Source organism: Apis mellifera, linkage group LG6 (genome assembly GCF_003254395.2).
Source record: "Apis mellifera strain DH4 linkage group LG6, Amel_HAv3.1, whole genome shotgun sequence".
Classification (NCBI taxonomy): domain Eukaryota; kingdom Metazoa; phylum Arthropoda; class Insecta; order Hymenoptera; family Apidae; genus Apis; species Apis mellifera.
Genome location: NC_037643.1, coordinates 7,225,057 through 7,244,583, shown reverse-complemented (window position 1 = coordinate 7,244,583; position 19,527 = coordinate 7,225,057). Strand labels below are relative to the sequence as shown.

The window sequence follows — 19,527 nt, the reverse complement described above, 5'->3', positions numbered from 1 at the left end:
CAAATCATATTCTATGGACACAGTTTCACAATTAAATATAACGAAGACAAGATAACCGATAGAATTAAAATTTTTTGAATAATCCCTTGAGTCGAATACGTTGAATATAAAATATAATTAATAACACATCATATCATAAGGATAAAAATTTACAACTTGTCCAATTTCGAGATTATTAAAATCGGCGAGGAAGAAAGATCCATCGAGAAGATTTACATTTCTTCGAATCGAATAAAAATATAGAAAGATAATATTATAACAAATCCCTTACCACATAAATAAATTCATCTCTTTCTTCACGAATATATATATAATCTTCCAAAAGATCATCGATTGATATAAAATCTCCCTCCCTTTTTCCTATTCGAATCGATTCCACTAATTATCCACGTGCACGTGGAATCCTCGGCTACTAGGCGAGCCGCGTACGATTATTCGAAGAGGAGGGAAGGAGGGAGGGGGGCGAAAAGAGAGAAAGACCCGTATAAGAACTGGGACATTGCCAACAAATTCGAGTTAGTCGAGTAGCGAGTGGTAAAGTGGTGGTTGCGGGCTCGAACGGGCCGCCGAGTGGGAGGCAAATGTCGACTTGGGGAGGGTTGGACACGAAAGAGGAGGAGGGGAAGAGCGGAGGCAGCGACACAGGACTAATGGGAGAGAAAGCGAGGAGAGGAGGATGAAATCAGAGGGACTCGCCAATGGTGGTGAAAAAAAAGAAAAAGAAAAAGAGAGAAGAGAAGAGAAGAGAAAAAAGAAGGGTGGAAGAGGGATTGTCGGCGAGAGGGGAGGACCTAACCTCGTAGAGGAAGATTGTTTTCATTCGGTGCTCAAATTGAAAAGGAGCGAGGACCGAAGACCGCGATTCGAAAGCCGGCTAAGTGCCGGAGACAACCAAACGGGGGGTGATTTATTTTCTCCTTCTCTTTCCTCCCCCTCCTCGCCGCTCTTCCACCTTCCTTTCGCGAGGAAACGGAGGAAGAGACAAAGTGGAGGGGATGGAAAGAAAAGGAAGAAGTCGAAAGTGGTAACGTAATCAATTTTTCTCTCAACTCGCGTATCGATTCGCGAACAATCGAGGAATTAACGAGTATATATATAACAATTAATATACCTAGCATCAAAACTTGGACAATTTCTGATTCCAAGCTAAAAAAAAGATAATCTTACAGTTACATTTCCCTCAAATTCGAACGTAAAAGAAAGAAAGGGGAGGGGGTGAGAGGGAAATTGGCGATCTTCGATAAACACGAGACGAGGCGAGGCGAGTTATCTCAATGTGCCCTAATTAACCTAATCCAAGCGCAAGAACCGATAACTTTTCGTTTCTTCCCTAATTACCGTTTAGAAGAAAGCACGGTGTTCGCGTGTGTTCGACGCAATTTGTCGTCGCCGGTACGTCGCCCGAGGAGGGAGGGGATTGATTTCCTGGGCGACCAGCGATTTTCCGTTTCCCGCTCCCTCGCTCTTTATTACCCTTCCTCCACGCGTCCATTAGCAATTATACGAGCGTATCGAATAACCACTTATTCTCATTTCCCCCTCCACACAAAACAGTATATCGCTCCCGCGCGATCGACGACAAACCTTCATCAGAGCACGCGTCCCTCCTCGATCTTTCACTTTTTTCTCGCAATTAAATTAAATCGATTTGAAAAAAAACCGCGTATCCATCGAATAATAAGTTAAAAATAACGCAGCGAAACGCAGGATTGCATCTAATTACCGTTTTCAAGGGTGTCGATTGGAATGTGGCACGCGGGAACGTAACAACGTCCCCCTCACCTATAAAAGCATCCCGGGCTAACTAGTTTGCCACTTGAGCCACCGGACACAATTTCGCGCCGATTTAATGGCGGGGCCCTGGCTGCCTATTCGGCGGCGACGATGTCGATCCCCGCCTGTCCCCAGGCTTGCACCCCATTAAGCAACGCCCCTGGGTACAAGGGTGAGAAATGATCGGCCGCTAATGCTAATGAATATCAGCTCGCCGTGTCAGGGAGGGTTGTTTGGCAGTTTAGGACTCTCTTCCTCGCCTCTGTTTTACGGGAAACGGGAGGAGAGGGTAAGGAGGGTAGAGAGAGAGAGATTTAACCGGGTTCGCGTGCAACGAGGGGTCGTGGTCGCTTTTAAGAAAATTGCTGACAGAAGGGGGATGGCGTGGCCCAGTGTTTCCCCTAATTAGCCAAAATTACACGATTTCCCGGGCCAGATGCGGCGTCACCCCCTTCGTTTTTGCGAGCGATGGGGGGTGGCCGTTCGGATCGGCCGACATATTCCCAACTTAATTAACGAGAAATCTTTTGATCCTTAAACTCCCCTCCACTCATCGCTGGCGCGATAGAAATCAGGCCGACATTCTTCGAGCGGAGGGAGGGGTGGTTAAACTCGATTGGCGAAAAATGGAGGGAATGGGATCGTGCAATTTTCGCGTATATGTATATATATATATGTATACATTGGCTCTCATTCATGATAAAGAACCCTTCCTCCAGCGCGTGGATACAAATGACAAGGAAAGAAATTGTCTCTACGTAGGAAAGGAATTCTCGCTTACCTGCTTGTGCATCTCCACGTTTAGGCCGTAAGACATTTCGTAGTACTGTAACAGAAAGGAAATGTTATTTCTTCGTGATTCCTCGACTGAATTCAGATGAAATTAGATTCTAATCTCATAAAGGATTCTGATGATGATTTAAACTTTCTCTTTTAACTCAATTCTGCGAATTTTTACGTTCATCCTCCACGAAACTTCTCTTTCTTTAAATATTAAAATAATAAGGAATCTTGATAATTCGAAAATTATTAAAAAGTGTCATCTTTTTCTAGGAATTTCACCGAATTTTCCATGAAATTTTAACATCAGAATCTTTAAGCATAAATCGAAAATATATCGAAACGTTACTTTTTCTTTTATTTACAATAATAAAAAAAAAAGAACGTTGTTTAACTCCATTAGAAATAAAATTTCTACGGTAAAGAGCTTGCCTCCTTTTTACAAAGTATCCTATCTCGTAACACCTGCCCGTTAAATTGCTTTAACAGTTTTCTATAATTAAACCGATCGTGTTATGGTGTATATAATTTGCAACGAATCCTGTCGATGGTGTGGTTCAAAGGGGGAGAAACGTTGGTTAAAAACCGTATTTCCAACCAACGAGGCTCTCCCCCCTCTCCCTTCCTCCCTCTCCCTGTCGTTTCTTTCATTAGCGATACTTAACTTCCGTTTCTTTACAATATCGTTTCAGACGCTCTCAGAGTTTTCACGAGAAGCACGGAGAACCCGGTCGGGGAGGGGGAGGGTTTCAACAAAACTTTTAATAAATACAACAGGCTTCTCGTAAATCTCGGCGAAACGAGAACCTCCCTTCTCTCCCTTTCACTCCCTTTCTCCGTACAAGAAGAAAGAATCATTACAACGTTCATCCGGGGAACAAGCCGGATCAACCGGCCACCACTTTTGTCCATTGAACAGGAGATCGCGTTAGAAACTCCACCTAACATCCCACTAGAAGACGTTTGGCTCGCTTGGCTAGGCTTTAAGTTGTTTAAAAAAAGACTACTATTCGTAACTGCCAAAATAATAACGATATTTTATTGGATATTTTTCTTCCGCTACGATTTAGAAAAGGAGAACGTTTGTTAATGACGATTAAAAAGAAATTTTTAAATCGATTGATCTGTAAAGAAAAAAAGAAAAAGTTTTATCGTAGGATTTATCTAAAGTTATTCCCAAATTAGTTTAATCTTCTATTCTCGAAGTATCCGATATAAATAACCTGCGTGATAAAAATTAATTCCTCGTTCGAGTACTACTTTTCTTCCCTCCCTTCTTTATCTCGCATTCGTACACGGTTTTCGCAACAACTTAATCCGCGTCAAGCTCCAGCCGCGTATTTAATCAGATAAATCGCTCATATTCCATCCATGCTTTGTAATCGAGGGCAAATTAACTTCGGCCGGCTAGTTATGTAACAGGCATTTCGCCCCTCACCGGTTGAGGGTTAAAATTGATTATCGACGACGCCAACGACCGAATAAATTACCCTTGTGTTTCTCGTCGCGCGACACGATCGATCGAGCTAAGGTTTCATCGTCTAGGTGTCCGACGAAAAACTCGGTTTCATTTGTCGCGTGAAACCGAGACGCGCCTCTCGATAGGATCGGTTAAGCGCGACGAACCTGTTCATTTTAAAGTATAAGCAGACAGAGAGAGAGAGAGAGATTCTTTTCCCTTTCCTCCCCTTCCCTCGAAACGAATAAAATTGCGGCAAGATTCTTCTTCTTTCGAACACCTTCCCCAATCGGGTAACTACTACAGCGCGACGATTCGAGGGGCCGTCTGCTGATCGTAAATTGGTTAGTAGCCGAAGTCGCTTGGGTATCTGCTGCATTATGGCAGTGAAATGATGATTCCCTGGCGCGTTACACACCGTCCCTCGTAAAAATGTTCTTCCCGGGAGGAGAGAGAGAGAGACCAGTTAGGTATATATACGCAAATTCCACCGTTTATACCTGTTATATAATTAATTTACGATGACATGCCTCGTGAAAGATTACGAGGCCGAACGTCCGGTTATTTCCAACCTTTTTAAGAGCTTGCTCCTTCTTGCGAAATTGAACGTTCTACAACGAAAATAATTCCTTTCCTTTTTTTTCAACCAATTTGAAATAAGAAAATGGACAGAGTCGAAAGAAAGGAGGATCATAGTTTCACTCTCGTCCAAAATAATTTGTGTAAAACTCTTTAAATAATCATTAACAATAAACATTCTATTTATACACATAACATACATTGTATTAAAATATCAACAACATCGTACATCTTCCGAACCATCCACTTTTATTCGAAATATATATATAAATCAACCTCCTCTAGTGACCTCTAGCGAGCAACGAGAAAAATCCCTATAGAGACGCGCGGCAATTTCGAATCGTCGCGAAACACGGGTGAAATTGATAAACAATGGTCGGTGGGGAAGGCGTAAGTCAAAAGTGATGATAATCCCTCGCCGACGTTGGAACGTGGAGAGGTAAGCACGGGGAGAAAGGAAGAGTCACGTCCTCGGTCTGAGCGGAGGGGGGGGGGGGGGCGAGGGAGGCGGGAGGGAGGAGGAGGAGGAGGAGGGGGTTCGACCCGTGTTCCGGTAAAGTGCATCGTATCATACGATTCGTGAGCGCGCTTGCGCGATCGTAAATCGGTTAGTGGCTGTCGCTTAGCGCTGCGTGTCCGCCTTTAGCCCCTCGTTCCGGGACGAATGGCTTCGGGGGGTGAGGGGGGTGAAGGGGGTTGGTTGGTTGGCTTCAGAGAGAAAGCGCACACGTCGCTCGACAGATACTCTACTCGAGTGAGATCGATAGCATCGGCCACGGAAATACGCCGACTTAATAATGCAGTCGGTATAATCACGATGAAAGAGACCTGTGATGACCGAGGTAACCGGAAACGGTTAAGCCTTACCTCCATGTGCGTGTTCTCGTCATGATGTCATCGTTTCTCGATCTTTATTTCTTTTTTTTTTTTCTTTTGCAAGGGATAAGTTTATAGAGAGATAGATATTTAAGTGGAATATTGGGGGGGGGGGGGGGGGGTCTCTGGCCTACGTTTGTCAAGACTTTTTTTTGGAATGCTTTTTGAAATTAACGCGAGAATAGATTTTCACATCGCGTATTGAAACGTGAAGACGCGAGTGGAACTGCGTCAGCTTCGTTATTGAAAAAAAGAATTGATGGAAATAAAACGCGTGAGTTAATAGCAGCGGAAATGTTGATCTCGCGTTAATCGAATTTTCGTGTTCTTCCAGAAGCGGGGAAAAAAACTTTGGAAACTTCTTTTATATATTTAAAAATTTTTCGTCACTCCATAAGAATCTACTGATAAATCTATCAACAGATTCTGAAGGAATTCCTTTTTTTTAAATTACATTGAATATTTTAATAATCACAGCAAAGTTAATCTAAAAGAAAAAAATAAATATCGAGAGCGATTGTATTCCTAAGCGTGGCTATCTATCTATATTTATTTATTTATTTTACGAAAAAAAACACGCTATTATGTTGGAAGCATAAGTTACTACGAAAAGAAATTTCGAAATATGTTAAATGACTTCCTGTCGTGTGTTTAATCGAAAACGATTAATTATTAATCGAGAATGATCATCCGCCGGAAGGTAGATGAATTTTAAATGAACGCAATCAATTAACTTGACGGGCGTATTATGCGAAGTTCAACGATAGAAATGGGAGGAGGCGAGGAAAAAGAACGACACCGCAGATCAAATATAACTTATTCCATATCCGTTCGTGATAACGGACATTCAAATACGAATTAACAAATCGCTCCTCCGGCCGTGTTAATCGGAGGGAATGGAATTTATCTTTAATTTCATGGCTGTTCAACGGAGTTACGTGGATACGCGTGGAAAAAAACGATTCGAAAAGATTGGAAAATAATTTTACGTTTAAACTTTGCGATAGAAAAAGAAATTTGTACAAAGTTTGTACATATTATCCTTAAAGGAATATTAATAAAAGGAGAAGAAGATAAATTTAAAGCCTTGGTCATTAAAATTTAATATGCTTAGATTTCTATATCTCAAGTCAAAACAAATTATAAATTGCTAATTTTCAATTGTTCAACGATTCAGCTGTTAGTTTCAGAAATATTTAATTAATTCGATTCCATAATTATTTAACTGTACTCTCTCTTCTAACAATATATATATAAAATATCGCGATAAAATTAAAAATTATTTTCAATAAATTAAACGTGATAAAGTGATATAGAATTTCATCTTCTCCGAGAAGAAGAACGCGAGGAATCATTTTTCTTTCTTTTTCTGCAATTCAAATTTCTACCCAATATACTATCATTCGAAACGTGGACTTACACGCGACGAGTTATCGATTAAGCAGATCGTCAGAAAGACGATATCGTATCGTATTCGAGGCGATTATCGACGATAGACGGAAGGCCGCGTCCTAAATTGCGCGTTATCGACATCCTGGACGGGAATTAATTCGATTCGCGACGTAATAAAATGCTTCTTGGCCGCATCACCGTACATATCGGTTCGCCCGAAACACGAAGAAAAGAGTTGGCCGGGCCAAGTCGATAATCGGATGAAGAGAAACTCTCTCTCTCTCTCTCTTTCTCTCTCTGCGGGGAGGGGAGAAAGAAGAGGAGGAGGAGGAGGAGGAGGGATCGGTATCGATCTCATCTGCCAACCTTTCCTTTTCTATTTTCACGTGGTTCAGAACCCAATAATAGGGGTTGTACCGATAATTTCACCCCCTCCGGTTATTCGATATGGATCTTTTAGTAGCGAGCCTTTGCTAGAGTGATTGAGCCGCCTACTCTCTCTCTCTCTCTCTATCTATCTATCTATATCTCTATCTCACCCCTTTTCGCTCTCTCGCTCTTTGGAGCGAGATATCTTTCCACGTCTCTCCATTCCTCCCCCCTTTTCTTTTTTCTCTCCCTCTCTTCTCTTTGCTCAACCTGCATTACACCATCACGCATACTTTCCTTCCACCTTGTCGCTCCCGTTTCTTTCTTTTTTTCTTTTTTTTTCTTTTCTTTTGCTCTTCTCCTTTCTTTCTCTCCGTGTTTCCCCGCAAGTTCTCGCGTTTCAACGTTACGACGAGTAATGGATAATTAATCAGTCAAACTCGATCGCGGGAATAAGCAAAGGCGAGGCAAGACGCCCCTTTTCTCTTGGCGACAAAAAGAAAAGAAGAGGAAAAGAAAGGGAAGGATGAGCATTGGAGTTGGAACGAAGGAAATTGAGAGGGAGAGAGAGAGAAAAATTTATTTGCTCCTGCGGTTAATTCTTGTTCCCTTCTTCGGAAGGGGTGAATGGGATCGTAAAGCGATGGAAAAGGGATGCGCGTCGACGTAAGTGAAATCGATAGCAACGTCGAAAGCACAAGTCGCAAAGTTGGGAGGGGGAGGGGGGTTGTTACGACATCGGCGGCGTTAAGAAAATTGAATAGTAAGAGGAGACTTGTCGCGCAAAGAGAGGGAAAAGGAAAGGAGGATAAAAGAAAAAAACGAGAAAGAGAGAAACGAACGAGAGAATGGAAAAGGATTTCGGGAAAGAAATAAAAAAAAAAGAAGGAAAGAAAAAAAAGAGGAGAGAAAGGAAAGAAAAAGTGAAAGACCGGCAGAGACCATCGACGAGGAAGAGGAAGAGGGGGAAGGGGGACGGAAATTCGTGAAAACAGTTAACCCCACGGACGTTGGGTGCACCGTTATGAAACTTCGTAAACGTCGGTGAAAAGGGGAGGGTGGAAAAAACAAAAACACTAAATTGCACGGTGGAAACTTCAAAGGCGGAAATAAAATCTGTAAAAAGAAGCAGACGGTGAACGCAAACGGGAAAAACAAGAAGTAATCAAGAAACGTGCCCCGAGGATGTGGGTTATGTTTAATTTGTTACGCTGCGGAAAAACGAAATAGAGATAAAGAGGGTGGAGGAAAAGAAGGGGTGGTAGTTGGATGAGGAGGAGGAGGAAGAGGAGAGGAGGAGGAGGAGAAGCGCGGGAAAAAGTAGCAGGGAGCGAGAAAAAGAGAGGGAAAACGTGGGTAACCGGGGGAAGTCTGCGTTTTCAAAGGGTGAAAAACGTGCCGCACCGACGGCAGCCTGCTGCTTTCATAAGAATATTTTTCGCGTCTTTCCCTTCCCCTCCCCTCCTCTCCCCTCCCCGAAACGGTTCTCGCGTTTCATCGTCCCGCTTTTCATAATAAAAATCGAATTAATTCCTTATCGATTTAACAACTTTTTCTAAAGTGTCAAATAAAATAAAGAGGAAATAAATCCTCCACCACCACCACCACACCAGATACTTTTCAAGGAATTAATTTAACGATACTCCTCATCGTTTCGCGATAAAAATGGAACAATGCAGGGAGAGGAGGAGGAGGGGAAGGTTATTGAGCGATAAAAATAGATGGATTCTCGGTGTATAATACATACGTTGCCTTCGATGACCTATGAACTATGATCGCGATCTTTCCTTTCCCCTCCTTGATAAACTTACGTTATCATCATCGTTCTCTCAACACCGATCGTTCGAGTCGATTCGAATTAAACTCGAATAATAGAACCCCGAACACGAAAGGAGAAATTCATTCGTGCGTCGTTTAATCGAAAAATCCGCGAGCATAACGAATCCAACGCGGTTCTCTCGTCGTCGAGGGGGAGGTGTATCGGATAAGAACGTGTCGCGAGGCGATGATCCGTGCGTTGAAGTTCACAAAAGGAACACAACACGGGGTGTCGGTTGGTGTAGCGGAAAGAAGAGCCGGGACGAGAGAGAGGGAGAGAGAAAGAAAAGAGAGGAAGAGAGAGAGAGAGAAAAAAGTTGAAGCGACGCTCGGATTTACGCGGCACGTTACCCTAATGAAAATCGCGGAGGATGAATTGTAGGAGGGGTGGAAAGGTGGCTGGTTGGAATACACAGGGGTGGAATTAGAATATCAGAGACACGTTCGCAGCCTGTACATACGTTACACCAATACTCCTCCTCGCCAGGCTGCACGTATATAATACTTGTCGGTAGTTGACAAACCCTCGACATCAATTTCTCTCTCTGTCTCTAATTCCCCTCCCCTCGCCGCCCTTCACCCCGCCCTTCCCGTGTCGCCTCCTCCTCCTCCTTCCATCTTTGTCCTTCTCCCTGGCCGTGGATCCCTCTCCCCCCCCCTCCCTTTCCACCACCACCACCCTCCGCCGCGTGTCTTTCTCCATTTCTCTCTCCTGTCCCTCGGCTTTCGCCCCTCTCCCTCTCGCTCCCTCTCTTCGTTTACTTTGGAGATATCGATTACCGGCTCAACTCCCAACCCCCATCAACCCCTCTGTCACCTCCACAACCCCCCCACCCCTTATCCACTCCCACCGCCACCCCTCCCCTCCCCAACCACTCGGCCCAGCTTGCTGCTTGGTTGCTTGCACGGTGTCACATCGGTGTAGCAGTTTACAGAGATGGTACAGTTCGCGACAATTACGATCAAACGTACAGTTAACATCGGCGTACGATCTCGCGGGCCGGGGATGAGGGATTGCGATGGAAGTCGTGTCGCCTAACTGCTCTCCGCGCTTTCGGATCGATCATTGCACATGCCGCGCGCTCCCTCTCCCTCCCTCTCCGTCATTTTTCCCCTCGTTTTTCTCATCTCTCTCCCCCCTCCTTTTTCTTTCGCGTTTCTCCTCTTTTTTCCCCCCCTCTTCTCCGTTGTTTCTCTCTTCCTCTTTCTTCCTTTCGCGAAAATGATCGAGAGAGAGATAAGAGAAGAGAGGGAAGGTGTTGGAGAAACGATCAACGGTTGCTGGAAGATAATGCTGGAGGGAGGAGGTTGTTTCGTATTTAGAGAATAATTTTTTCTTTCTTTCCTCTTAGGTGAAGATAAATCCAGAAACGTGGATTGTATAGCCAGGGTTGTTGACCTTACAACGAGAGAAAGAGAGAGAGAGAGGATAGTTTAGAGAAACCGCATAACGGGAAAGGATAAAAGCACGGTTCTCGAATATTGAATTTATATATACAAGGGCGACCCGATTTCTTTTTTCTTTCGAACATATATTCTCTACGTGTATTCTCTACTTATCAAAACACGGGAAAATTGCCTTTTCGCAAAGGAAACGCCATCTTAACGCCCGAGATAAATAGAAGTATGGCGTGGGTGGTGGTATTTTACTCGGGTATAATCGGGTAATTACGGAAATAGAAACGAAGCGAGACGGTGAATGTAAATTGGTTGGAAGGTGGAAAAGGTGTTGCAGCCTATTTCTAAATTTCAAACAAGCCTGCTCTTTATTCCTTCTTTTCTCCTCTCCTGCTTCTCTTAAGTTAAGTAAGATTGGATAAAGAAAGAAAGTTTTAAGAATACATTTAATAAAATATTTTTATTCTTATATATCGATTAACGCGTTGAAATAAATCATTTTTAACGATCCAAGGTATTTCGATTCGACGACGTTTCTATTTATACTTTCCTTTTCTATTATAAGGGAAACAATTGAATCGCGAACGGTTGTTATAATTTTGGCAAGGTATCGAAATAACCTTTTAATCAATTCTAAAGGATTCTCTCTCATTAGCATTCAAGAGAAGGATAAACGGTTGGAGGAACAGGCAACAAACGAGGAAAGATATTTTAATTTTCCCAATAGATAGATTCGATTCGGGGAAAATTCGCGAGACTTATTTCATTCTCGGGAATGAAAATTCGTTGAACGAGAAATAATGAAAGTAAGAACGAAAGTATCGGTTTCATTGACCACCACCGATAAAAGATTCCGTTTAGAACGCTTTTTGCTCCCCTTAATTTTCCTTAATCACCGATCGAATTAAAGAACAAAAATTCGCGAAATTTTCTTTCAACGGAAAAAAAAAACACGCACTAATTGCCTCTTAATAACGTTCCTAATATAATATCATAAAATCGCACTTTTTTAGCGGATAGAAAATAAAATTCAAATCGTTTAAAAATTAAACTCGAAACTTAAATACTCCATTTCCATAAAATATTGTATACCAAATTTATTCGTTTAAAGAAATCTTTTTTCATCTTCCACGCATACAAGAGCAGTACGACAAAGGAATCCGTTCGCCTGGCCGATAAATATTTGATAAAGAAGCGAGAAATGAAATGGACTCCGGTGGCAAAATACTTTGGCCCACCGTTAATGCCACACTTTAATATAGGTAAGTCCAAGTTAAGCTCCTTACCGATCGCGATACGATTAGCACGGTTGGCCGAGCTAATTGCCTCCGTGCTGATGGCAAGTGAATCGAAGAGCGGGCAATATGAAGCGGGAACAATATCGATCGTTTTTCTGCCGGGTTGGCGGAAGGGCCGCGACAAAGATTACCGAGTTCAATAATGGCCCTGTAACCTCGTTGCTTATAAAACCCGATTCCGTGGCTACGGATTACCCTTATCGATAATTTCAACAATAGGAGAGCACGTGCAATTCCTTCCTCCAAATCTTTTCCTCGACGCGAAGGAGAAAAAATCTTTCTCCCCAAAGATTCATCGTACTTTTGTTTTAATTATTGAAATTATTTCGAGGGAAAGTGGGAAACGATTCGAGGCAAGCGATCGTTATTTAATATTGAGCGAGGGTGCGATCAATGTACGTGTTGTGAGAAGATAAAAAGACGTGAAAACGAACTTACAAAGTGCCTTACCATAACGTAATGCCTCTGCATCTCGGTCTTCTCGCTGGCCAACTTCTCGCATTCGATCTTCAGTCTGTGAAAAGTGAAAAGCGATTGAGCGATCCGGTGTACGAGTCCAGGCGTGCGTTAAAGCGGAAATGGTTAAAGAAGCGCTCTTCTCGAGTCTCTTTATGCGAATCCTTATGTATTTCTAAAAGCGTGCTTGCTACATAGCGGGTGTATAAATAGTATATAACGTCTTAGAACGAGCGGTGGAGAATGTCGAAAAATCATCACAATTGTTTCACTTTCGAGAAGATTAAATTTGAAAACGATCCAATTGGAGCAAAATCAAATCTGAATTATCAATAGCAAATTACTCTATATATACATGAAACTACAAAGTGATGCAAATGGTGACTTTTCAAATATTCCAACAGTCCACAAACTATCTGTATCCCCATAAATTATTCCATCGACCAAATTCCCGTTTATTTGACAAATTTTGAAAGCTCGATCTTCTCGAATATGCAATTATTATTTCTGATACTTTTACACGTAGACTCGTCCACCACTCGACGACACACGTAGTAGTAGATACGTGCAAACACGTAGGACCGTTGCCTTTCCCCTCGGGATTCGCAGCGTCTTGAATTCGTGGAGGAGGAGAAGGAAGAGGAGAGGGAGGAGGCGTCTCGAAAGAAAGTAAGATCGAGTTCCACGGCGAAAAAATCGAAGGTGGAGGAATGAGATTATAGCGGCGTTAGCGGTTGCGGTGACCGACCCAACGGTTGAAAATACGCGGAGGAAAAGACGCGGCTATGAATAAAGGGGAGGACATTTTTGGCAAATACGATTTATTCTATCCGCTCGTTATTTGGCGAGGAGAACGAGGGATTATTTTAATCTCGCGTTTGCAATCGCTTGACACGATCTCATTTATCTTCGAGGTGTGTGAAAATTGTTCCTCGAAAAGAAATATTTATATAATTGTTCAGTCAGATTGTAATTTTGAAAGGATTGATTTAAAATAATTTGAAATCTCTTTTATATCAATCGATTGGAATGTAACGATGAGACGAAGTAGTAATCTAATTTCACCAATCCTTATTGGTGATCCATAACTTCTTAAACCAGTTAGAATGATAAAATATCGAATTTAATCAATTAGTTGTAGTAAAAAAAATTTGGAGTGAGAGCAGAGGACGTGTAACTCATCTCGAATAGGTTGAACGCGCGATATCCTATTTTTTTCTCAAGAAAAAAAAGCAATATTTTCGCGTCGTGAAAGAATTTCGAAGAATATTAAATAAAATGCAAAAGTTTGATTACTTTTTTCCAATATCTTATTACGATGTGTTTAATGAAAATACTAATTTTACACAATAACTGTAAATGCCATACATTTTGATAAGACTCATATAATCGCTTCTCGTTATTTATTTTGCAATTCAACAATTGAGGCTCATTACGATAATGCTAATAATTCTAACTGCTAAACGATTACTCGACGAGCGATTATAAATTGAAACGAGAAGCGTATATTCTAACCGCAAATTCTAACCTAACAACTTATCTTTTCAAAATAATCAAATTAACACAAACTCTAAGAGAATCATTAATCCAAATAAACTTAAAAAAAGAGCTCGATATTTATTCAGGAAAATCAATCACGAATATAATAACGAATATATACACGTTCGAGCGAAATCTTCTTCGAAATACAATCTCCAATTTCCTTCCCGCTTCGAAAAAAAAGACAAATCTCTTCAACGAAAGCACCGATCTAATACAGAATACGCGAATTAGTAGACGCACGAGGGAAATTGGTCGAAACTGGAACGTCCCTCTCCCTCCCTCTCCCTCCGAAAACGGGGGGTTTCGAGCGGAAACTCGCGAGTTGGCAAGCCGCGGTTGGTACGCGGGCACGTAGTAGCCGAGCGTTAACAACGAAACGCAAATTTAACCGTCCATCCGACGGTTTCAACGGTATCGCAAGTGCGCCACCGCGCTAGATAATTAATGATACGTAAACGCAGACATTTGTACACACGGTCCCATTACACGCCGCCGCCGCGCCGCTGCCGCCCTCCCCCTCCTCCTCCTCCTCCTCCTCCTCCTCCTCCCCCCCGGCACGAAAGTGAGCGGTGTTCCAATAACGTTAACGGTTATAGCGCAGCCTCCATCTGGATACTACTTGGCGGAACGTCGATTAATTACCGTGTCCCCGCCTCGATAATCAATTACACCCGTAAATCGTTCGCATCGATTTTCTTCTTTGCCGCGATACCGCGATTCTCAACCAAGGATTGGAGGGGAGGAAGGGAAAGTTGGAATTTCCCGCTGTTACATATAAGAGACTTAGAGTTAATAGATTCGTGAAAAATCCACTCTTTAAAATTATCGAATGATTTTTTTGAAGAGGGGGTTTGATAGAAAAAAATAATTCGTCCATTCTTTAATGAAGACGATCGAATCGTTGGACGCGTTATAGAGATTGTGTGTGTGGAAGAGAGATCGGTGTGCAACAGCGTGAAGCGAGGGATGGGATGGGGGTTCCTCGAAGTGACCTCGAAACAGGGGATGGAAGGCGAGGAAAGGCGGGAGAGGCATCGGCGTCAATAATCGTGGATCTTGGAGAAACGCGAACGCGGCGAAGACGCGAAGGGATGAATAGACGGGAAAACTGGAGAGGGATGATAGAGGAGAGGGAGGGGAAAGAAAAACAAAGAGGGAGGGAGAGGAGACGAGTGGAGAGGCGAGTAAAAGAAAAGAGAAAGACTCACGAGTGGTTCTGTTGCTGGATGAAATTGAATTCCTCTTTGATCCTCTCGCAAGTGTCAGCCACCGTGAATTTCAGCCCTCCCGCAGCCCCGCCGCTTCCTCCGCCACCCTGCAACAAAAAGAGAGGGGAGGGGGGGAAAAAAAGGGGGAAAATAAGAGAAGAGAATTCGATTAGCATACACGACAAAGCAGCCGCGACAAAGAACGAAAAATAGATCGACTAGAACGAGAAGTTATGCTTGTTGCCGTGGCGTTAAGATTCCTTTCGATTTGCGGAAAAGATTGTTATTTTTCCCCCCCCCCCCATTATCCATGCAATGATCAACGCGAAAGGCACGTTGAAGCATTAATTATTTTCGTTAACTCGAGATGAAAAAAAGATTTAAGCAAAAGGATTTTTTGATTTTTCGATTTATTTAGCTCAATAAGATTTCTTCAACGGATACGCGAGGTATTTACCATGGAAAATATCACTAGCTAAAGAATCCTACGTTACTAAAAAAGATTACTCGGCGTTTACAATGCAACATTTCGTATTAATCATCGTTAGATTCCATTCGAGGCGATACACTTCAGAAGTAGCATCGACATCCATTGAAAAAAACGCCCCGTTCTTCTTCTCTCCCTAGCCTAAGAGAGAGCAAGAAGACCGAAGGGCGAGTTAACAAGATTTCTATCGAGTCGCAACAATTCGAACAGACGATACGATAACAGTCTTGCCGCAACTGGATGGAACTCTATTTACGAAATACAGCCGAGAGAGAGAGGGGGGGAGAAAAAAACTCGTTAAAGGGTGTACAGGCAACGTCGAGAAGAAATCTCGTTACGCCGGAAATCGTGGAAGAGAAATAGAGAAAAGAGAGAGAGAGAGACGAGTACATCGGACCTTAGGTTGGCGAAACCGCGGAATAAATTCGAAATAAATCTTAACAAATCCGAATTTAAAGGAAAACCGACCGAGTATATATATATATATTATATATATTCGTTCGTTCGTTGCAGAAACGACTGTAAAATCGTAACGAGGTTAAAGTCGAAGATGACAAGCAACCACCATCAAATGGCCTTCGACCGCATAAGGCGCACGCAAACACAGAAACCGAGGCTCGAAGAAACGAGAGGAGAGGGCATCCAGGTATAAAAGACGGAACGACTCCGTGGGCTGAGAGGAGAGAGGAGAGAGGAGAGAGGAGGCGAGGCGAGGCCTGAAGAGCCAAGGATGAAGGGCCATGAAGGCGTTCTTAATGAGACCCATTCCACCAGGTAGCACGAGGTCTGTGTCTACGGGTTCTTCAACCGCCCCGTATATACCGACGCCGCTCTACCGGTTGAAATTACGGAGAGAAAAGGATCGGGCTTTCCGATGACAGTAATGATTACGTTACGTACACACGCGCGACTTTCCTCGTATACTTGTTTTATATATATATATATACAAAATCCCTTCGCGGTGATCGAATTGAAACGCTCGAAACGCGATGGATATATCGAGAGAAGAAGCTATATATCCGCGCGTGAAAATCTTTTTTCGAATTTTTCGAAACGGACGATATTTTTAAAATTGAAAATTTCGTTCCTGTTATTAAAATCGTCCTTGGATAATAATTTCTATCCTCCCAGGACGAAATTCTGTCGACGCTCGATTGAAACTCGACGCAAACATTTATTTATATATCAAAAGCGCAAAAAGCTTTTTGAAGGGAGGGAGGATGGAATTCCATTTTCCAATCAGATCATTAATCCGATACAGTTACGGGACGCGTCATCATTGAGCATCGATACGATACGATACGGCGCGACAATCGACAGAGAGCGAGAGAAAGAGGAAGAGGAATTTCGGTTCGGTTTTGCGGATGGGAAAATCTCTCGATAAAGAGAAATATCACGGGACACGGGGCGTTAAATGGTCAATGACTGTCCGCGCCGCTCGGAAAATTCCAGTTTTTCGACGCTACGTAGCCTCGCTACGTAGAATGATTTGGCCACTTGTTGAATTCGAAACGGGGAGTGGCTGTCGGTGGCTGGTAAAATGGTTTGGGAACAGGTTGGGGAAGAGGAGGACGGCGGTGTGGGCCTCACTTGTTGCAATCATCAAACGGAACAGTCATCGAACAGGTTGTTGTTCCGATGGTTAACCCGCCGCATATATCCGTTATGCGATACGGCCAACGGCAATTCGTTTTCATGAAAATTCTCGCGCCGCCTGACCAACGTGTTTCCATAATTCCCCCCCCGATATCGATACCGAATCTTCGCCCTTTTCGCTTCATCCTCTCATTAACGTGATCAGTCGATTATCAGTACTTTTCTTTTTCTCTGTTAAAGCCGTAAGAATTACGGATTTTCGTGACGAATACGTAACGAAAGAAGAATATAAGATAATTTCTTTTTTTCTAAATTCAAGATAGAAAAGGAATTATTTTGTATCGAGTTGAAATAGAGATTTTTTTGAGAAAGCGATAAAAATAATGAATTTTTATGAGAAATAAGAAAGAAAATAGGATTTCATTTATTATGAAAATTATAAAAGATATTTATGAAATATTCCGTGAATTGTAATATAATCTGATTTGACAGTTTATTTTTAAAAGTTTCTCAAGTTTAAATAATACGAAATTTATATCGTTTTCGCGTGAAAAATTATTTTATTTAAAAACTTTTTCCTATTTATACATCCCTATCCTTATCCGAGAAAAAAATTAAATTATTGAAATAATATAATGTCCAAGTTTGACGGGAGATAATAATTATAAATCCTATGAATGAAACGAAATATTTAGACGATATATTCTTATTCTTCCTTTCTCCAAATCAACGCAATATTATAGAAAATCAATATCACGAAAGAGGAGCAAACCATTCGAAATACATCGACAAAACTTTATAAATTTTATTCTCGAACTAAATCCAAACGTTAAAATTAACGATTAAGGGATCCCCCTTACGTTACATCCCCTTCTACTTTTTTTCTTTTTTAATTACTCTCCTTTCTTCCTATTTTCTTTTCCTCTCTTTTTTTTTTCGCTCGTTTGTTCGACGACGACTTCTATCGGATTTCGCCCTTTGAGCTTAAACCAATCGCACGTATTCGGGGCGAGCACACGCAAAGATGAGGCCACGCATCGATGCTTCGCCCACTGATCAAAAGGGATACGGAATGGTAAAAATCAATTTTTCAATAATTTTCTTTCCCTTCCCTCCCAACCCGTCCGATCATCCGTGCGTTTTCATCCGCGTATGTCAAAACTGTTATTAACGAGCGAAGACAAAAGTCTTCCGTTTCTCGGCCCGCCTCGACGAGAAGAGCACGCTTTTGCCCCCCCGTCTCTATATACCAGCCCATGGGCCTTTGTATTCATTGTCTGCCCGATTCCCCTTTCACACCAGCGAAATCAATGAAGGAGCACGCGTGAGCGGGGCCGTGTATATAAAGTGAGCGTGTATGTATCCATGTTACGTGGGTTGGTGTACGTATTGTTGCGGTATATACACCCGTGTGTGTGTGTGCGTGTAGCGTGTTGTATGAGGAGGATCGTATCGAAAAACCGGCTGGTTCACTTTGTTGCCAAGAGATAATGGCCATGCGAATCGTAAATAAGGTAATAGGTCTTCGCAGGGCCGAGGATAGACTAAAGATCGGAATGACGTAAGCGAGAAGCCCCTTAAGGGCGCGTCCACAACTTTCGAAAGGCTGGATTTGGGGATATGGGTTGATTGAGCGTAAACTTTTTATTTTTGGTACGGTGTTCGAGGAATGTGACAGTTGCAAAATTGGAGGTAAAAGGGAGGCGCGTAACACGAGTTGCAAAGTGTTTATTGCGCAAGAGATTATTTTTAAGCGCCTCGTATATCGAAATAATGAAGAAATATTCGTGTCAATTGGTTTCTTACTCGATCATTCGAGTGATTTTTTTCAAATTCGAATTCAATACTCGTCTCTATCATTAAATATTATATCCCAAGTTGTGGAGAAAATATGGAGGAAGAGAATCCGAGCTATGGATTTATACTTCTATCTTTGAAGAGATAGTGAAAATTTGTTGTTTTTTTTTTATTTCGTTCTTATTCGCGCGAATTTGCTTCTCGCTTCCTTTATTTTATATCGCGGAAAGAAGTCTAATTGGATGAGGCAACGCTATTGGGAATTATTCAAATCGTGTTTCGAGGCTGTTGAAAGTCAGACGTACGAAGCCGATGCAGCTGCACTTGAATAAACATCGATGCATCGATATGCAGTGAACACCGACGAATAAGCGCAACTTTTTTATACGTACACGGGCACGCGGTTTCCGTGTATTCCGCGCCAATAACAGGCCAGCCCATTCGAAGCGCGAGCACGTCTTTGAATTACACACGTGGTTCATTAATAAAACGATAAATAAAGGAAATAAGGATCCAAGTGGCCGGTTATGCGGGGGATGCGATGAAGCTTGAGAGATAACGCTCGAAAAAAGGAAGAATTTCTTTTCATCCTCGTCTTCCTTATTTCTCTTTTTCTTTCTTTCTTTTCTTTTTTTTTTTTAGGATGGTAATTTATCGTGTTAATTGAGAGAAAAAATTCTTTGAAATGGAAAAAAGATG

At 42.3% G+C, this 19,527-nt stretch overlaps 1 protein-coding gene across 14 annotated transcripts in view; it reads right to left on the bottom strand.

Moving 5' to 3' along the window:
* LOC408894 (transducin-like enhancer protein 3) overlaps positions 1–19,527 on the bottom strand; it is an 83,346-nt gene that overhangs the window by 48,070 nt on the left and 15,749 nt on the right. For 5 of the 14 annotated variants that reach the window (XM_006564127.3, XM_006564131.3, XM_006564132.3 and 2 more), the window contains exons 3-5: positions 14,949–15,055; positions 12,181–12,256; positions 2,555–2,599 (exon numbers count right to left, since the gene is read on the bottom strand). In XM_006564127.3, coding sequence (XP_006564190.1) covers positions 2,555–2,599; positions 12,181–12,256; positions 14,949–15,055 — 228 coding nt within the window. Of the gene's footprint in view, positions 1–2,554; positions 2,600–12,180; positions 12,257–14,948; positions 15,056–19,527 lie in introns of those variants that run through there. The other 9 variants (XM_026441319.1, XM_026441322.1, XM_026441326.1 and 6 more) reach the window with 5 other exon arrangements.